The sequence below is a fragment of the Osmerus eperlanus genome, chromosome 8 (assembly GCF_963692335.1).
Source record: "Osmerus eperlanus chromosome 8, fOsmEpe2.1, whole genome shotgun sequence".
NCBI classification, from domain to species: Eukaryota; Metazoa; Chordata; class Actinopteri; order Osmeriformes; family Osmeridae; genus Osmerus; species Osmerus eperlanus.
Window position 1 is genome coordinate 422,479 of NC_085025.1, and position 17,240 is coordinate 439,718.

General features: G+C 48.4%; 1 protein-coding gene across 1 annotated transcript in view; it reads left to right on the forward strand.

Moving 5' to 3' along the window:
• Positions 1 to 9,791, forward strand: part of cd2ap (CD2-associated protein) — a 51,503-nt gene extending 41,712 nt beyond the window's left edge. The window contains exons 11-17 of the mRNA XM_062468028.1: positions 1,983 to 2,092; positions 4,440 to 4,552; positions 4,626 to 4,709; positions 5,914 to 6,326; positions 6,534 to 6,597; positions 7,617 to 8,911; positions 8,996 to 9,791. Coding sequence (XP_062324012.1) covers positions 1,983 to 2,092; positions 4,440 to 4,552; positions 4,626 to 4,709; positions 5,914 to 6,326; positions 6,534 to 6,597; positions 7,617 to 7,658 — 826 coding nt within the window. The 3' untranslated portion in view covers positions 7,659 to 8,911; positions 8,996 to 9,791. The remainder of the gene's footprint in view (positions 1 to 1,982; positions 2,093 to 4,439; positions 4,553 to 4,625; positions 4,710 to 5,913; positions 6,327 to 6,533; positions 6,598 to 7,616; positions 8,912 to 8,995) is intronic.
• Positions 9,792 to 17,240: the final 7,449 nt, after the last annotated feature.

Below are 17,240 nucleotides of genomic sequence, written 5' to 3' on the forward strand. Positions count from 1 at the left end.
CCTCTCCACCTCCCTCCAGCCCTCTCTCCATCTCCCTCCAGCCCTCTCCACCTCCCTCCAGCCCTCTCCACCTCCCTCCAGCCCTCTCCACCTCCCTCCAGCCCTCTCCACCTCCCTCCAGCCCTCTCTCCACCACCCTCCAGCCCTCTCTCCACCTCCCTCCAGCCCTCTCTCCACCTCCCTCCAGCCCTCTCTCCACCTCCATCTCCCTCCAGCCCTCTCCACCTCCCTCCAGCCCTCTCTCCATCTCCCTCCAGCCCTCTCCACCTCCCTCCAGCCCTCTCTCCATCTCTCTCCACCTCTCTCCACCTCCCTCCAGCCCTCTCTCCACCTCCATCTCCCTCCAGCCCTCTCCACCTCCCTCCAGCCCTCCACCACCCTCCAGCCCTCTCTCCACCTCCCTCCAGCCCTCTCTCCACCTCCCTCCAGCCCTCTCTCCACCTCCATCTCCTTCCAGCCCTCTCCACCTCCCTCCAGCCCTCTCTCCATCTCCCTCCAGCCCTCTCCACCTCCCTCCAGCCCTCTCCACCTCCCTCCAGCCCTCTCCACCTCCCTCTCTCCATCTCCCTCCAGCCCTCTCCACCTCCCTCCAGCCCTCTCTCCACCTCCCTCCAGCCCTCTCTCCACCTCCCTCCAGCCCTCTCTCCACCTCCCTCCAGCCCTCTCTCCACCTCCCTCCAGCCCTCTCCACCTCCCTCCAGCCCTCTCTCCACCTCCCTCCAGCCCTCTCCACCTCCCTCCAGCCCTCTCTGCATCTCCCTCCAGCCCTCTCCACCTCCCTCCAGCCCTCTCCACCTCCCTCCAGCCCTCTCTCCACCTCCCTCCAGCCCTCTCTCCATCTCCCTCCAGCCCTCTCCACCTCCCTCCAGCCCTCTCCACCTCCCTCCAGCCCTCTCCACCTCCCTCCAGCCCTCTCCACCTCCCTCCAGCCCTCTCTCCACCACCCTCCAGCCCTCTCTCCACCACCCTCCAGCCCTCTCTCCACCTCCCTCCAGCCCTCTCTCCACCTCCTTCCAGCCCTCTCTCCACCTCCATCTCCCTCCAGCCCTCTCCACCTCCCTCCAGCCCTCTCTCCATCTCCCTCCAGCCCTCTCCACCTCCCTCCAGCCCTCTCTCCATCTTTCTCCACCTCTCTCCACCTCCCTCCAGCCCTCTCTCCACCTCCATCTCCCTCCAGCCCTCTCCACCTCCCTCCAGCCCTCCACCACCCTCCAGCCCTCTCTCCACCTCCCTCCAGCCCTCTCTCCACCTCCCTCCAGCCCTCTCTCCACCTCCATCTCCTTCCAGCCCTCTCCACCTCCCTCCAGCCCTCTCTCCATCTCCCTCCAGCCCTCTCCACCTCCCTCCAGCCCTCTCCACCTCCCTCCAGCCCTCTCCACCTCCCTCCAGCCCTCTCTCCATCTCCCTCCAGCTCTCTCTCCATCTCCCTCCAGCCCTCTCCACCTCCCTCTCTCCATCTCCCTCCAGCCCTCTCCACCTCCCTCCAGCCCTCTCTCCACCTCCCTCCAGCCCTCTCTCCACCTCCCTCCAGCCCTCTCTCCACCTCCCTCCAGCCCTCTCTCCACCTCCCTCCAGCCCTCTCCACCTCCCTCCAGCCCTCTCTCCACCTCCCTCCAGCCCTCTCCACCTCCCTCCAGCCCTCTCTCCATCTCCCTCCAGCCCTCTCCACCTCCCTCCAGCCCTCTCCACCTCCCTCCAGCCCTCTCTCCACCTCCCTCCAGCCCTCTCTCCACCTCCCTCACCACCTCCCTCCAGCCCTCTCCACCTCCCTCCAGCCCTCTCTCCACCACCCTCCAGCCCTCTCTCCACCTCCCTCCAGCCCTCTCTCCACCTCCCTCCAGCCCTCTCTCCACCTCCCTCCAGCCCTCTCTCCACCACCCTGCTGTTACATGTCTGCTAGTCAAGATTATTATTGTTTAGCCCTTTTACCTTGCCGTAACTAGATGTACTCTTCCCTCTTCTCCTGCTCCTCCCTGTTACAGACACAATGGAGAGGTGCCTTCACAGAGACCAAAGTCTGACTTTGAGCCCATGTTACCTAGCAAACCAAACACCCTGTCTGCAGACTGGGGAGAGAAGGCCTTGGACATGGGTATGTGTACAGCCGTGGCTAAAAGTATTGGGAGCAACATACATTTTGTGTTTGCAGAGTTTGCTGGCATAAAATGACTGCTAACATAATTTCAGTAAGTCATATCATCAGTACAGGGGAATTTTTTTTTAAGCAGATTGACTGCTGTAAAAGAGGGGACTATTTGCATATATTGAACATTTTCGCCCCAAAAAGCTTAAAAAAATATGAAATGTGCCTTATTGTATTCCAGTAATCTATAGAAACATGTGAAAACATTTTTCTCAAATACAGAACCAACAAACATTTGTCATTGACAAAACTTATGGCCATGATTGTAGAAGCACTCTCTCTCACACACACACACACACACAGGACATTGATATTATGTAGAAGCATACACCACTCATACATTACATTAAGTCATCTAGCAGATGCTCTTATCCAGAGCGACTTACAGTAAGAACACATTCCCCCCCCTTGCTCAAGGAAACAACGTTGTATCGCACGGCCAGGAATCGAACCGCCAACCTTCTGATTAATAGCCCGATTCCCTAACCGCTCACCCATCTGACCCCCTATATACACACACATACAAACGCACACACTCAAACACACACATAAAAGCACACAAACACACATGCACACACTCAAACACACACACATACAAACGCACACAAACACACACATACAAATGCACACACTCAAACACACACTGTGCTTTATGTAGTGAGTTAGGGTTTGTAAAAGCCTCAAAAGAAAGACAATCTAAATGCCCATCTCAATGCTGTACTGAGCTCACCACAAAATCTCCTAGAATATTCACTCTTAACTCATCAACCTCAGAGAATAGTAGTTCACTTAAATGGCTGAGCAGAAGGAACGATTGCATGTTGATGTTATGACTTATGTGCCGTTGATGGGATGATGGCACAATCTTTGTGTTATCCTTTTATCCTAGCCGGCTGGCTGGGCTCCTCTCAGTTGAAATGATACATGTTTATGGTGAGTTTCACATAGCAGGACGTGATTACTGGTGCTAATGCCCCTGTTGCATACGAAGCCCTTCACAGATGCTAATTCACACGTGTGAACTAAGCATGCTGAAGGCTTGATAGTTCAGGCGTGTGAGTTCTCTCAGCCCGTGGGACAGAGAGCTTAATCCCTCTCCTGTCAGGAGGGGTGGAGGACAGGTAGAGAGCTTAATCCCTCTCCTGTCAGGAGGGGTGGAGGACAGGCAGAGAGCTTAATCCCTCTCCTGTCAGGAGGGGTGGAGGACAGGCAGAGAGCTTAATCCCTCTCCTGTCAGGAGGGGTGGAGGACAGGCAGAGAGCTTAATCCCTCTCCTGTCAGGAGGGGTGGAGGACAGGCAGAGAGCTTAATCCCTCTCCTGTCAGGAGGGGTGGAGGACAGGCAGAGAGCTTAATCCCTCTCCTGTCAGGAGGGGTGGAGGACAGGCAGAGAGCTTAATCCCTCTCCTGTCAGGAGGGGTGGAGGACAGGCAGAGAGCTTAATCCCTCTCCTGTCAGGAGGGGTGGAGGACAGGCAGAGAGCTTAATCCCTCTCCTGTCAGGAGGGGTGGAGGACAGGCAGAGAGCTTGATCCCTCTCCTGTCAGGAGGGGTGGAGGACAGGCAGAGAGCTTAATCCCTCTCCTGTCAGGAGGGGTGGAGGACAGGCAGAGAGCTTAATCCCTCTCCTGTCAGGAGGGGTGGAGGACAGGCAGAGAAAGGAGAGAGCGATTACCGGGGTTTTCACTGGTGCTGCAGTGCCCGTTGTGTGTGTGTGTGCCTGACTGGTTGCTGGTTCCTCTAGTTAAACACACAGAATGTGGATTCTCTTGTATGTGACCGTATTTAGTCATGTGGGTAGCTAGCTAGCTAACGTTAGCGGGTGAGGGAAAGAGATGGTGAAGGAAGGAGAGGAGGGAGAGGGAGGGAAAAGAGGGAGAGGGAGAGGAGGGGGAGGGAGAGGGAAAGAGAGGGAGAGGAGGGATCTGAGTGCTGTTGCCCAGCCCCGGGGGAAGTGTGGGGTGATTCTGGATGACACCTATACCCTAACCCTATAAAAGTGACAAGTGGCTGCTGGAACAGTGTGTCAGAAACATGGAAACCCTCTCAACCTCTCCCTCCCTCCTGCACGGGGAGAGGCCATCTCTGTTTTCCCAGTGCACAAACACTCTTACTCTGTATCAGGCCCCTAACGCCCCTGATACAGAGTAAGAGTGTGCACTGGTATACAGAGCAGGGGCGTTACGGCTACACCCCTGCTCTGTATACTCTCACACACTTACTCTGTCTCCCTCAGATGACTTTGTTTTATTTTTGTAACTTTTCTGTCACCATGCCCTGTCTTACCCCCCCCTCCAGACCTGCTAGGGTTTAGGGACCTGTCTCCAGGCTCAGAGAAGCTGTCTCACCCCACGGCCAGCAGGCCCAAGATGCCTGGCAGGAGACTTCCCGCACACTTAGGAGCACACTCAGTGAGTGGACACGCACACGCCCCTTACTCTAGCCCGGCTCTAGCCCCCACCTGTAACAGCCTCTCTCCTACAGCCAAACAAGGATGTCTCACCGGAGAAGTCCTTCCTGGTGGAGGAGGATGACTCTGCCAAGCCCACACTGCCAGACAGCAGGAAGGTAATGTCACCACAACAACATCATTACAAACAACACCATTACACCTGTTCTTTCTATAGGCACTATTTGGATAAACGCATGCTTTGGATAAAAGCATCTGTGATGTAACCTGTAACCTGGCACAGAGAGACACACGGTACAGGAGTAAGTGCCACGTGTACTCACAGGTACAGATGGAGACACATACCCCCTCAGAACATGTTAAGGTTGTAGGGTCGGGTTTGTCGTCAGACCGGGGGGGGATATCTAACGTATATCTATAACACAACCATGTGTAAACGCAACTAGCCTTTAAAAGAACATTACGCCAATCATAATAATTTCAGATACTTCGAGCCAACAGTTGACAGGTTATTCTAGTATTTATAGAATTGAGATCATATAGAATAATTATCTTAGGTTGATTGTCGGCTATCCAAATGCCAGATGAGTCTTTCCCCCAAAATGTTTTCTTTTTCTTTTCCCCCGGATAAAGAATGTTGTAGAATGTTTGGCGAACGATGATAGATAGCGCGATGACATTCAACCACCACCATGCCGCTGTTCGGACGCAGCACACGATTCGGAGGCATATCACATATTTAAAGATTGCAAAAAATGATTGTTTTCCAATTCATGGCACGTTATTTTTATTTTATTTTAATGCATTTTGCGGAGAAGGGAGACTGGCGTTGGGTTAGGGTCTGGAATGAAAAGGAGAAAACAGGACAGAGTAGCACAGCGGATATCGCTCATTTACTTTTTATTTTTTATTTTTCTATGACGTAGTTAAGGTGGCACGCATGTGTTGCTTAGGCGGCCACTTTAACTGCAAAGTGCTGCAAGACACCCTGGTTATTGTCCTCCTGTTGTGTTTTGTGGTAGAGCACATTACAAACATCTTTTTTGAAAGAATACATGATGTACTCTTGTCACAAGCTTTCTGCCAGCCTTTTCTCTGTGTATTGCTCTGTGTTCTATGCTGGTTAAGAACCTCTTAAGATACATTGGAGTGTTCCTGCATTCAGCATCTGTAAATCTAAACCCTGCTGTTGTGAAGGACAACACATTCCTAACCTGAGCTAAGTAACTACCCATTCATTTGAATCAGGTGTGTTGGCTCAGGAAACATCTAAAACATGTAGGACAGGGGGTATTAGAGGGCCAGGGTTGAGAACCACTGCTCTAAAGCTCCTCTCTCTTCCTCCCTCTCCTCCCCCTGCAGCCTATGGTTTCCACGTCCATGCCTGCTCTCTACCAGTCCTCCGTCCTGAAGCACAACCCCTCCAGCACCGGGGCGGTGTCGGAATCCAAACCCTGTGCACCCTCGGCCCCCAGCTCCATCCCTGCTTTTACCTCGGCCCCTGCTGCCACACCTGCCCCTGGCCCCGGCCCCAGGGCAGAGCCAGCACCTGCCCCTGGCCCCGGCCCCAGGGCAGAGCCAGCACCTGCCCCTGGCCCCGGCCCCAGGGCAGAGCCAGCACCTGCCCCTGGCCCCGGCCCCAGGGCAGAGCCAGCACCTGGCCCTGGCCCCGGCCCCAGGGCAGAGCCAGCAGAGCAGGGGCCCCTGCTGGAGGATCTGCGAGCTCAGATCAAGGACCTGCTCCTCTCTGTGGAGCTGCTGAAGACCCAGCAGATGTACGTAGCCCCGCCTTCTCCTTCTCTACTAGGTTACTCTTTCATTTAGTTCTGTTCTTTGAAGATAAAGAAGTTGCAGGTTCGAATGTGAACTCTGTTCCTCTACAGCTATGGGATCTGAAGACTGGTAGGTCCAGCTGGTCAGGAGTCTGTTACTAGTAGTCTGATTGTGTGTGTGTGTGTGCGTGCGTGTGTGGGTGCTTCTAGGAGAGAGATCGCGGAGCTGAGGGGAGAGCTGGATGAGGAGAAGTTGAAGCGTGTGGCACTCCAGGTAAATACGTCACTGCTGACACACCGCGTCACTGCTGACACACCGGGTCACTGCTGACACACCGGGTCACTGCTGACACACCGGGTCACTGCTGACACACCGGGTCACTGCTGACACACTGGGTCACTGCTGACACACCGGGTCACTGCTGACACACCGGGTCACTGCTGACACACCGGGTCACTGCTGACACACTGGGTCACTGCTGACACACCGGGTCACTGCTGACACACTGGGTCACTGCTGACACACCGGGTCACTGCTGACACACCGGGTCACTGCTGACACACCGGGTCACTGCTGACACACCGCGTCACTGCTGACACACCGGGTCACTGCTGACACACCGGGTCACTGCTGACACACTGGGTCACTGCTGACACACTGGGTCACTGCTGACACACCGGGTCACTGCTGACACACCGGGTCACTGCTGACACACCGGGTCACTGCTGACACACTGGGTCACTGCTGACACACTGGGTCGCACACACGCACACATCTGTCAGTGTCATAAAGACACTTTTGTCAGTATAATCTCTACATTACATTTACTTATCCAGAGCGACTTACAGTAAGTACAGGGACATTCCCCCGAGGCAAGTAGGGTTGAATTGAATGAAGGGATTGAATGAAGGATGAATTGTGTCATTTGGCACAGCCGGAAATCGAACCAGCGACCTTCTGGTTACCAGCCCGATTATTTAACCGCTCAGCCACCTGACTCCCTGTCTAGGTAGAAGTCTTAATGTTCTCCTCTCTTTCTCCAACTCTTTGTCTCTGTTTTCTCTCTCTCTCTCTCTCTCTCTCTCTCTCTCTCTCTCTCTCTCTCTCTCTCTCTCTCTCCTTGTCTCCCTCCCTCTGATCTACTTCAGAAAGCATATAAATTAGTTTTCCATGGTCAGTCACCTTAATGTGCACATTATGTAGAAGTCATGGTGTGTGTGTGTGTGATAAGGATCACATGACGTCACACATGCTCTGACTACATCTGAGATGAAGGTGTGTGTGTTTGTCAGATGGAGGTAGAGAAATTAAAGAGGATGGTTCAGTCCACGTGAAGACCACCACCTGTGACCCCGCTAGCAGCCCGGCCCCTGCTAGGAGGAGCAGGAGGAGGAGGAGGAGGAGGAGGAGCAGGAGGAGGAGAAGCAGGAGCAGCCCGGCCCCTGCTAGGAGGAGGAGGAGGAGCAGGGCGAGGAGGAGGAGGAGGACGACTACTCCTCACAGATCTATTCCACATGAGTTATTACAGATCTATTCCACATTTGTAAAGATTTAAATTTTTGCACATATTAAGGTTTTTCTAGCTATGGAAGAAGGTGGAATTAGGACCAAGATGTGTATACTATTATGTATATTTTAATTTTTTGTTTTGCCAACACAACTGATCAAGGCCTTAAATACTACTGTGCTGGTTTGTCAGCCCCCCCTCCTCTCCTGTCCTTCCTGTGGTGGTGGGGGGGGGGGGGGGGGGGGCTTGCTTTACTACTGACTCAGTATAAACAAACAGGAGGAATCTTTTCTTATTTTTTATGACGTGCAGGTAGAAAAAGAAATCTTGGCCGAAATCATGATTTTCATGATAACAAAGATCCATATTAGCCTGTGAGATGAACTGTTGTGATGCTGCCCTCTCTGCTGCTGCAGGGATGTCCTCACAGTCACTGGGGAGAGATGGTGGTGGTGTTTGTTTTCTAACATTCCTATCCAGGGTAACACTAATGTGCCTGTTCACAATGACTCAACAGTTATTGTTGATATTGGGAGCTTACATGTATCAGATGCTTTAGATGGCAGCATAATGTATTTTATTAAAAGCCTACTGACCTGCCTAGTCACATATTATAGAAAGCCCTGTTTTGGTTACTGATGCTTGCTGTGTCAGTCGGTTTCCTCTCAGACAGAGCAGGTCAAGACTCTCTAACGGTGCAGGATATAGACTATATGTTTAATACCAGAACATACAGCCAGCAATAGTGATCTACTTGAAACGAACACAAGTTGTTTGTAAGAAGCTCTCATCCTCTGGCTGGCTGCAGCTCTTTAATGCCAAATGCCCTCAACTGTCTCTTCATACAGAATACCGTTCTGTCTGTTTCTAAGACTGAAGGACTATGGTCTGTTGGAGCAGACAGGCAGCTGTCAGATGTAAACCAGATGTATACCAGGTAGGGCAGGTGAGGTGTGGTCTACATCAAGGTTATGTTCTGTGTGTCTGTGTGCGTGTGTGTAAGAGCATTAATCACAGAAGCGCTGTCATGGTTATGGGTCCGTCCAGACCAGCGGAGGATTAGGCATTGGAGACCAGGAGGTTAGGGTTCGGGACTGGAGACCAGGAGGTTAGGGTTCGGGACTGGAGACCAGGAGGTTAGGGTTCGGGACTGGAGACCAGGAGGTTAGGGTTCGGGACTGGAGACCAGGAGGTCTGTTGGTGCTGGTAATGCTGCATGACATTGCTCAGACAAATCATTACAAACACCTGGAGCTCCGATCTCATGGAGGATAGAAGCTGTATATTGTTCTTTTTTTATTAACTCAGGGTTTACTCCCCTGCAAACATGAACAACATTTGTTCCTTGTGGATTCTGTACCGGAGGCTGAATAAAGTCTTATTTTAGTTAAATAGATATACATATGCATATATGTATTATACAGATCTCACTAATTTCTTACCTAGGAAATTAACTCTGCATAAGTACTCCATAGAAGCCCTGCAAACATACCGGCTCATCCCTAAGGAGCGATCCCGTCTCATCCCTTCACTTGTCTTTGGTTGTGTGTGTGTGTGTGTGTGTGTTGGAGGGCAAGTTTGCTTGTGTTTTCTGGGAGGGTGGGTTATTGTGTTGGCCTTGTAAACCGCTCTCTGGATCACTGCAGGGCCAACGAACCTGTTGGCCATAAAGCAATAACAATCTTTAGTGTCTTAACTCCTCTCCTACTGGCTGCTTAACGCTGAGGTCCAGCAAGAAGATAATCACTCAAAGATGAACAGCTAATCATGTCCATAGCCTTCGTTGGGCTATATTATAATGTACATTCCCATATTTTGACAATAAAAGGATAAGATGACGTGCACATTTAACATCTTTCTAGGTGATCTTGTTTACATGTGCTGTAAAAAACAAAAAAACAAATGCATGAACAGCGATTTTCTTTCTTCCTAAATGAATAAATATCTTTATTTACTGTCATGTAAGTGTGTGCCTCTGAGTTGTCAGGTCACGTGTCCATTCAGCGAGGAAAAATGCTGCTAGACTCAGAGGATTTCTTCTGGAAATGTTAACTCTAGCATGAACTCAACAACTAGAGGGAAGAACCTAAAATGATCAGTTCACTAATTGTTGGTTTATCTACCGTGTGGTTTCCTGGGGCCACATCCCATAGTTGGATCAATCCGAGACTAATTAATGGCGGCAGTCGGAGGGGATTGAAGGGAAACTTGTGGAAGGTGCTGTTAGAGGGCAGCTAGCTGTGAAAGGTGCTGTTAGAGGGCAGCTAGCTGTGGAAGGTGCTGTTAGAGGGCAACTAGCTGTGAAAGGTGCTGTTAACCCTTGTGTTATCTTCGGGTCGTTCTGACCCATCAGTCATTGTGACCCACCGTCGTATTGCGACAACTTTACCGCATACAAAAACAAAGTGAAGCATTTTCTTTTAACCATTGGGCTGTCTCAGACCCCCCACATTGCGAAGGTTAAAAGAAAATTATTTTTATTTGTTTTTGTATTGGGTAAAATTGGGTAAACACAACGATGGTTCGTTATGAACCTTTGGGTCATGTGACCCGAAGGTAGCACGAGGGTTAAGAGGGCAGCTAGCTGTGGAAGGTTCTGTTAGAGGGCAGCTAGCTGTGGAAGGTGCTGTTAGAGGGCAACTAGCTGTGGAAGGTTCTGTTAGAGGGCAGCTAGCTGTGGAAGGTTCTGTTAGAGGGCAGCTAGCTGTGGAAGGTGCTGTTAGAGGGCAGCTAGCTGTGAAAGGTGCTGTTAAGAGGGCAGCTAGCTGTGAAAGGTGCTGTTAAGAGGGCAGCTAGCTGTGGAAGGTGCTGTTAGAGGGCAGCTAGCTGTGGAAGGTGCTGTTAGAGGGCAGCTAGCTGTGGAAGGTGCTGTTAGAGGGCAGCTAGCTGTGGAAGGTGCTGTTAGAGGGCAGCTAGCTGTGAAAGGTGCTGTTAGAGGGCAGCTAGCTGTGGAAGGTGCTGTTAGAGGGCAGCTAGCTGTGGAAGGTGCTGTTAGAGGGCAGCTAGCTGTGGAAGGTGCTGTTAGAGGGCAGCTAGCTGTGGAAGGTGCTGTTAGAGGGCAACTAGCTGTGGAAGGTTCTGTTAGAGGGCAGCTAGCTGTGGAAGGTTCTGTTAGAGGGCAGCTAGCTGTGAAAGGTGCTGTTAGAGGGCAGCTAGCTGTGGAAGGTGCTGTTAAGAGGGCAGCTAGCTGTGAAAGGTGCTGTTAAGAGGGCAGCTAGCTGTGGAAGGTGCTGTTAGAGGGCAGCTAGCTGTGAAAGGTGCTGTTAGAGGGCAACTAGCTGTGGAAGGTGCTGTTTGAGGGCAGCTAGCTGTGAAAGGTGCTGTTAGAGGGCAGCTAGCTGTGGTTCCACTAAGTCTTAGTATCATATATGTTCTCTTAGTGACTAAGAGAACAGATATGATACCAAACAAACAACATTTCAGAACAATGATTTTTTTAGTTATCACACAATTGGGTATATTTACAACTTTATCCTCGTCAAAAGTGATATGACAACCAACAATGTAGGGTAAGTTAGGGTCAGACATTCAAAATGCATAAGCAACATATTTTATTATATTAGCTGCTATTTTCAAACTGCTCTCTCCCTGTGCTTCCCTCTTTTCTCTCTCCCTTTCTCTTTCCTCTCCCTCTTTCTCTCCCTCTCTACTCTCTCCATATGTCTCTCCCATGTGTTTGCATGCGGATGTTAATAATATTCTGTTGTCTGCTCCTCTGCCTCTCTGTGCTATCCTTCATTGCCACTCTCCTTTCATCTTGGTCGCTCAGTTATAAAAGCTGAAAGCGTAGTGGATGTCGAGGTGAGAGAGACAGGTGTGAGTGCTGTTTCCTTGTGTGTCTGTCAGCTTGACAATAGCAGCTGTGAGCCCTTCTCCCCCAGTAGCCCAGTATGGGGCCTGGGGCTCACTACACACCTATTGATGATTTGGTGACACACTTTCACACACAACCCTGTGTGCTATGCAGTTATGTTGTAGTTAATTTTACCTAAATGTATGTGTAGCCAATACTTTTGATCTGAAAGTGTGGGTTAGGGTTAGTTGATGGTGTGTTGTAGGGGTTGTCTGATAATTACTAATTGAAAAAAAAACTGTATAAATATTCTCCTGATTAGAGTTTTGTCAGTTAATGTATTAAGATGTGGGTCCAGCTGTCTGTCCCAGTAGAGGTGCCCTGTGTTGGTACATAATTGGAAGGGATCTTTCATCACAAATGCCCTGTTGGGTAACAAGTGTTGTGGCTAAATCCCTTATGAAAGAGGATTACTATCCTGGATTAAGCGTGGGGTTGTTTATTTTAATGATAATGTTAATGTGAATTGCATTCCAAGTGACCTAAAAAGACAATAATTTGACTTTACAAAACCCTCATGTTAGGGTTAGCCTCATCATACTGTACATAAGCAGCTGTGAGAGCAACTGTTCATGTGCCTGCTGATAATAAAAGAGGATTCTGTCCTCTGTCCTGGAGGAGACACCCCCTCTTCCTCTCTTCCACAATCAGACACGTGATGTTCGACCCTCTGCCCTGGGTCTCATGCAGTCTCAAGGCTGACCACATGAGTGTGTGTGTGTGCGTGCGTGTGTGTGTGTGTGAGAGAGCTCCAGTCTAACCCTTCAGATCATCTGATGTGCAGTATAACCTTAATTTGCAGATCCAGGATTCTTTGTGAGAAACAGCATTTCATGCTTCTTCAGTTCCACTAAACATCTTTTCCCAGAATCTCATGTGACATTGTGTCTTTTGTGCTACTGTTAATTTATGAAGACGTGGTGATGATGGTGATGGTGTGGGAGAGGAAGTCTTCATCACAGGCTTGAAATACAATGGACTCCTCCACCCCGGATCTGGTCGTAACCCTGATCCTGATCCTAACCCTAACCCTGATCCTAACCCTGACCCTAAGTGGATATGTGGGCCATCAAAATGACCCCCTAGGTCTTGAAGTGGATTTTCTGAATTTGTGGGGTTTTTTTTCAACCTTTTTTCTTCGTTCCCCTTATTTTTTTACCCCCTGCTAACTCTGACTAGGAAGGTGCCACATGCATGAAACGTACTCTGGTTACTCATACTATATTGATGCTGTAATAATTTTTTGAAAAAGTTTCGAAAAAAGTTTGCATTATTGATGAGAACTCTAATATACTCTACTGTGCTCTGCTTTACTCTGGTTGTTCTGTTCTCCTATCCTATTCCCTCCTCTCTTTTAACTTTGTGAGTGAAAAAAGTTTTGAAATGTTGACCAAATATTTATGAAGAAACGTTTTTAAAAAAATGTTTTGAAAGGTTGACAAAATATTTATGGAGAAAAGTTTCGAACACGTTTTCAAATTTTTGGGGAGAAACATTTGTGTTTCTAAACACAAATGTTTCTAAAGGTTGAACAAAAAAAATAGAAACAAAAGTTTCGAAAGGTTAAAAAAAATGTTTTGAAAAATGTTTTTGAAAAAAAACATTTTCACAAAAATGTAAAAAAAAAAAAACAATAGCTGTTGATGAGATTATCTCTATAGCTGTTGTGTTTTTCAGAAACATAATGGATGATGGTGTTCATGAAGGTGAAGATGTTCTCAGGTGGGAAGGTGTTCAGGTGGAACATGGTACGCTCTGTTATCCAGCGAGCTACCGGGTCAATTATCCACTGAGCTTTGGTCAGCCCGAACAGAACATTTTGGGATTGTCACTTCTCTTTTTACACCAGTGCTTTTTTTTTTACTTCTCTTTGAAACACAGCTTCATGTAGGATTAGTTTCTCTCTGAAACACAGCTCCATGTAGGATTAGACTTGTTCTCTCTGAAACACAGCTCCATGTAGGATTAGACTTGTTCTCTCTGAAACACAGCTCCATGTAGGATTAGCTTCTCTCTGAAACACAGCTCCATGTAGGATTAGACTTGTTCTCTCTGAAACACAGCTCCATGTAGGATTAGACTTGTTCTCTCTGAAACACAGCTCCATGTAGGATTAGCTTCTCTCTGAAACACAGCTCCATGTAGGATTAGACTTGTTCTCTCTGAAACACAGCTCCATGTAGGATTAGCTTCTCTCTGAAACACAGCTCCATGTAGGATTAGTTTCTCTCTGAAACACAGCTCCATGTAGGATTAGACTTGTTCTCTCTGAAACACAGCTCCATGTAGGATTAGACTTGTTCTCTCTGAAACACAGCTCCATGTAGGATTAGCTTCTCTCTGAAACACAGCTCCATGTAGGATTAGCTTCTCTCTGAAACACAGCTCCATGTAGGATTAGTTTCTCTCTGAAACACAGCTCCATGTAGGATTAGACTTGTTCTCTCTGAAACACAGCTCCATGTAGGATTAGACTTGTTCTCTCTGAAACACAGCTCCATGTAGGATTAGACTTGTTCTCTCTGAAACACAGCTCCATGTAGGATTAGCTTCTCTCTGAAACACAGCTACATGTAGGATTATCTTCTCTCTGAAACACAGCTCCATGTAGGATTAGTTTCTCTCTGAAACACAGCTCCATGTAGGATTAGTTTCTCTCTGAAACACAGCTCCATGTAGGATTAGTTTCTCTCTGAAACACAGCTACATGTAGGATTAGCTTCTCTCTGAAACACAGCTCCATGTAGGATTAGTTTCCAAGGAACTCACACAACAACGAACAAATCATCCAACTGTAGTGGATGTTCAAACGCTAACCGCTAACCGCTACAGGATAAAACTGTTGACCTGTCAGCTCTCACACACACTCATGACTGGCACAGCACTCTTTTTGAGACGTAATGGAAGCAGCCAGGGAAAGGTATTATGGGAGAAATGTTTCTGAAGTGGGTTGAAATCAGCAGCATGGCCAAGCATGGAGATTTCCCCCCGACACCTAAACCCCCCCCCCCCCCCCCCCTCCCGGCTGCCCTCCAGGAATGTTAAACCTGTTAAACTACCTCAGCTCATCAGAAGTCTCAGAGGGCCTTGGGCTGTCTATGTGTGTAAGGAGTGTGTGTGTTTGTATGATTGAGCTGTGGTTGTGTATGTGTGTGTGTGTTTATGTGTGCATGTGAGAGAGTCATTCCATCCTGTGTGAATTGCAATCAGACCTCTTGGGTCCTCTTCTTCATCAGCTCTGATGGTGTACTGGAGAGCAGCCCGCTCCCTGGGGTCTTCAATCTGTCTGTCTCACACACACACACACACACACATGCAACTTGAGAGACAATGCTTCACTTCACATCTTGGTGCTTCACACCATTACTACACACACAGATACACTCACACTTAACCCTTGTGTTATCTTCGGGTCATTCTGACCCATCAGTCATTGTGACCCACCGTCGTATTGCGACAAATTTACCTCATACAAAAACAAAGTGAAGCATTTTCTTTTAACTGTCGGGCTGTCTCAGACCCCCCACATTGGAATGGTTAAAAGAAAATTATTTGTATTTGTTTTTGTATTGGGTAAAATTGGGTAAACACAACGATGGTTCGTTATGAACCTTTGGGTCATGTGACCCGAAGGCAGCACGAGGGTTAATTCTCTTTCCTGAAAATGCACTAACATATATCATGCAGAATCATGTTCAGTCCTGCCTCAAAGCTTTGTATTTATCTCCCAATTTCACGTAATCTTTATTTCCCTGTGGGGTATTGGATCAACATGAGTAGACATGGAACAGTGTTCTAAATAATGTATGTTTCCTATGTTGATGTTTCCCCCCTGAGCTCCCAGATTTAGCTGTTTAGGGGGTCCCATCTTAAAATGAAGGGGCCACAAATTATATATCTTTACATATATATCAACAATTCCTTAATGGGAATTGGGGCTATGCTGCTCCTCCATTGGAAGCAGCATCAATGCTTTAACCCTTGTGCTGCCTTCGGGTCACATGACCCAAAGGTTCATAACGAACCATCGTTGTGTTTACCCAATTTTACCCAATACAAAAACAAATAAAAATAATTTTCTTTCAACCTTTGCAATGTGGGGGGTCTGAGACAGCCCAACGGTTAAAATAAAATGCTTCACTTTGTTTTTCTATGCGGTAAAGTTGTCGCAATACGACGGTGGGTCACAATGACTGATGGGTCAGAATGACCCGAAGATAACACAAGGGTTAAAGAAAATTGATCACATTTCCATAGGGAGGAGTCAGATCCTGCCCTCAGACCAGCACAGCTGTGACACAGTCAGATCCAGCCTTCAGACCAGCACAGCTGTGACACAGTCAGATCCTGCCTTCAGACCAGCACAGCTGTGACACAGTCAGATCCTGCCTTCAGACCAGCACAGCTGTGACACAGCTCTGACACATGCAGAAAAAATATCTCTTCTGTATTCTGAGGTAAAACAGAAGTTAGTTTGTTTAGGTAGTGTATTCTAACTTTGGATAAGTGTTTGCTAAATATATTCAATTTAATTTAAACGTAAATACATCTCAGAAGCACTTCATGTTGCACTCCAGATGGGATGTTTTTGCTGCACTGTACGATGTAGTAATGGTGTAGTTGAGATGTTGTTGCACTGTAGTTCAGATATGATTGTTACACTGTGCATGGTAGCTGAGATGTGGTTACTCTGCACTGTGTCTGGAAAATACAGACACATTACCTGGACTCTGACCAACACTTTTAGATCTCTGTCCTTCTCCTGTACTCTGACCAACACAACACTGTTAGATCTCTGTCCTTCTCCTGGACTCTGACCACCACAACACTGTTAGATCTCTTCTGATACTTGATCTTCTGCTGGACCACCTATATGCAGAATTTGGAATTCACTTTCGAGAAAAGTCTGTTGAAGGAATGAAATGCAAACATCCCTACCCCATTTCCCAGACCCAAAGGTCTTCATAGTGACGAGCCTTTAGTGTAGGACTTTCACGCACACGTCATACATGTTTCCGCGTCTCTCCAGCCAGTCTCTTAGCAACGACTCAGTGAGCTGGTCTAGACACGAGCACTGGTCCACATCAAGACTTAAGGAGAAGATCATCTCATGCCAGGGTGGCTTCTAGCAATGGAGGGAGAGACAGACTGCAGTTGACCCACATAACTGTCCAGTGAAACACACAACTGCAGAGGAGGAGCAAGAGGAGAAGGGAGGGAGGGAGAAGGAGCAGGAGGGTTTGATAACTGAGATGTTTGAGATGTCTGACTTTTTACTGAGACACTTGTTCTTTTACATGGGATTTTGTAATATTTTGTTGATCTGTAGTCAAATTAATCATCTTCCTCCCATTTTACTTACACAGCATGTTTCAATGCAGGGAGGATGAGAAGGGGAGATGCAGGGAGGATGAGAAGGAGAGATGCAGGAGGAAACACTGAATGGTATCACGAGACACTTTGATCCTTGGCAGTTAGGAACGAGGAGACAAAGGCAGGTGAAGCACTTTTACTTTAGGACATTTTACAAGATACATTAGTTGCATAGAATAGTTT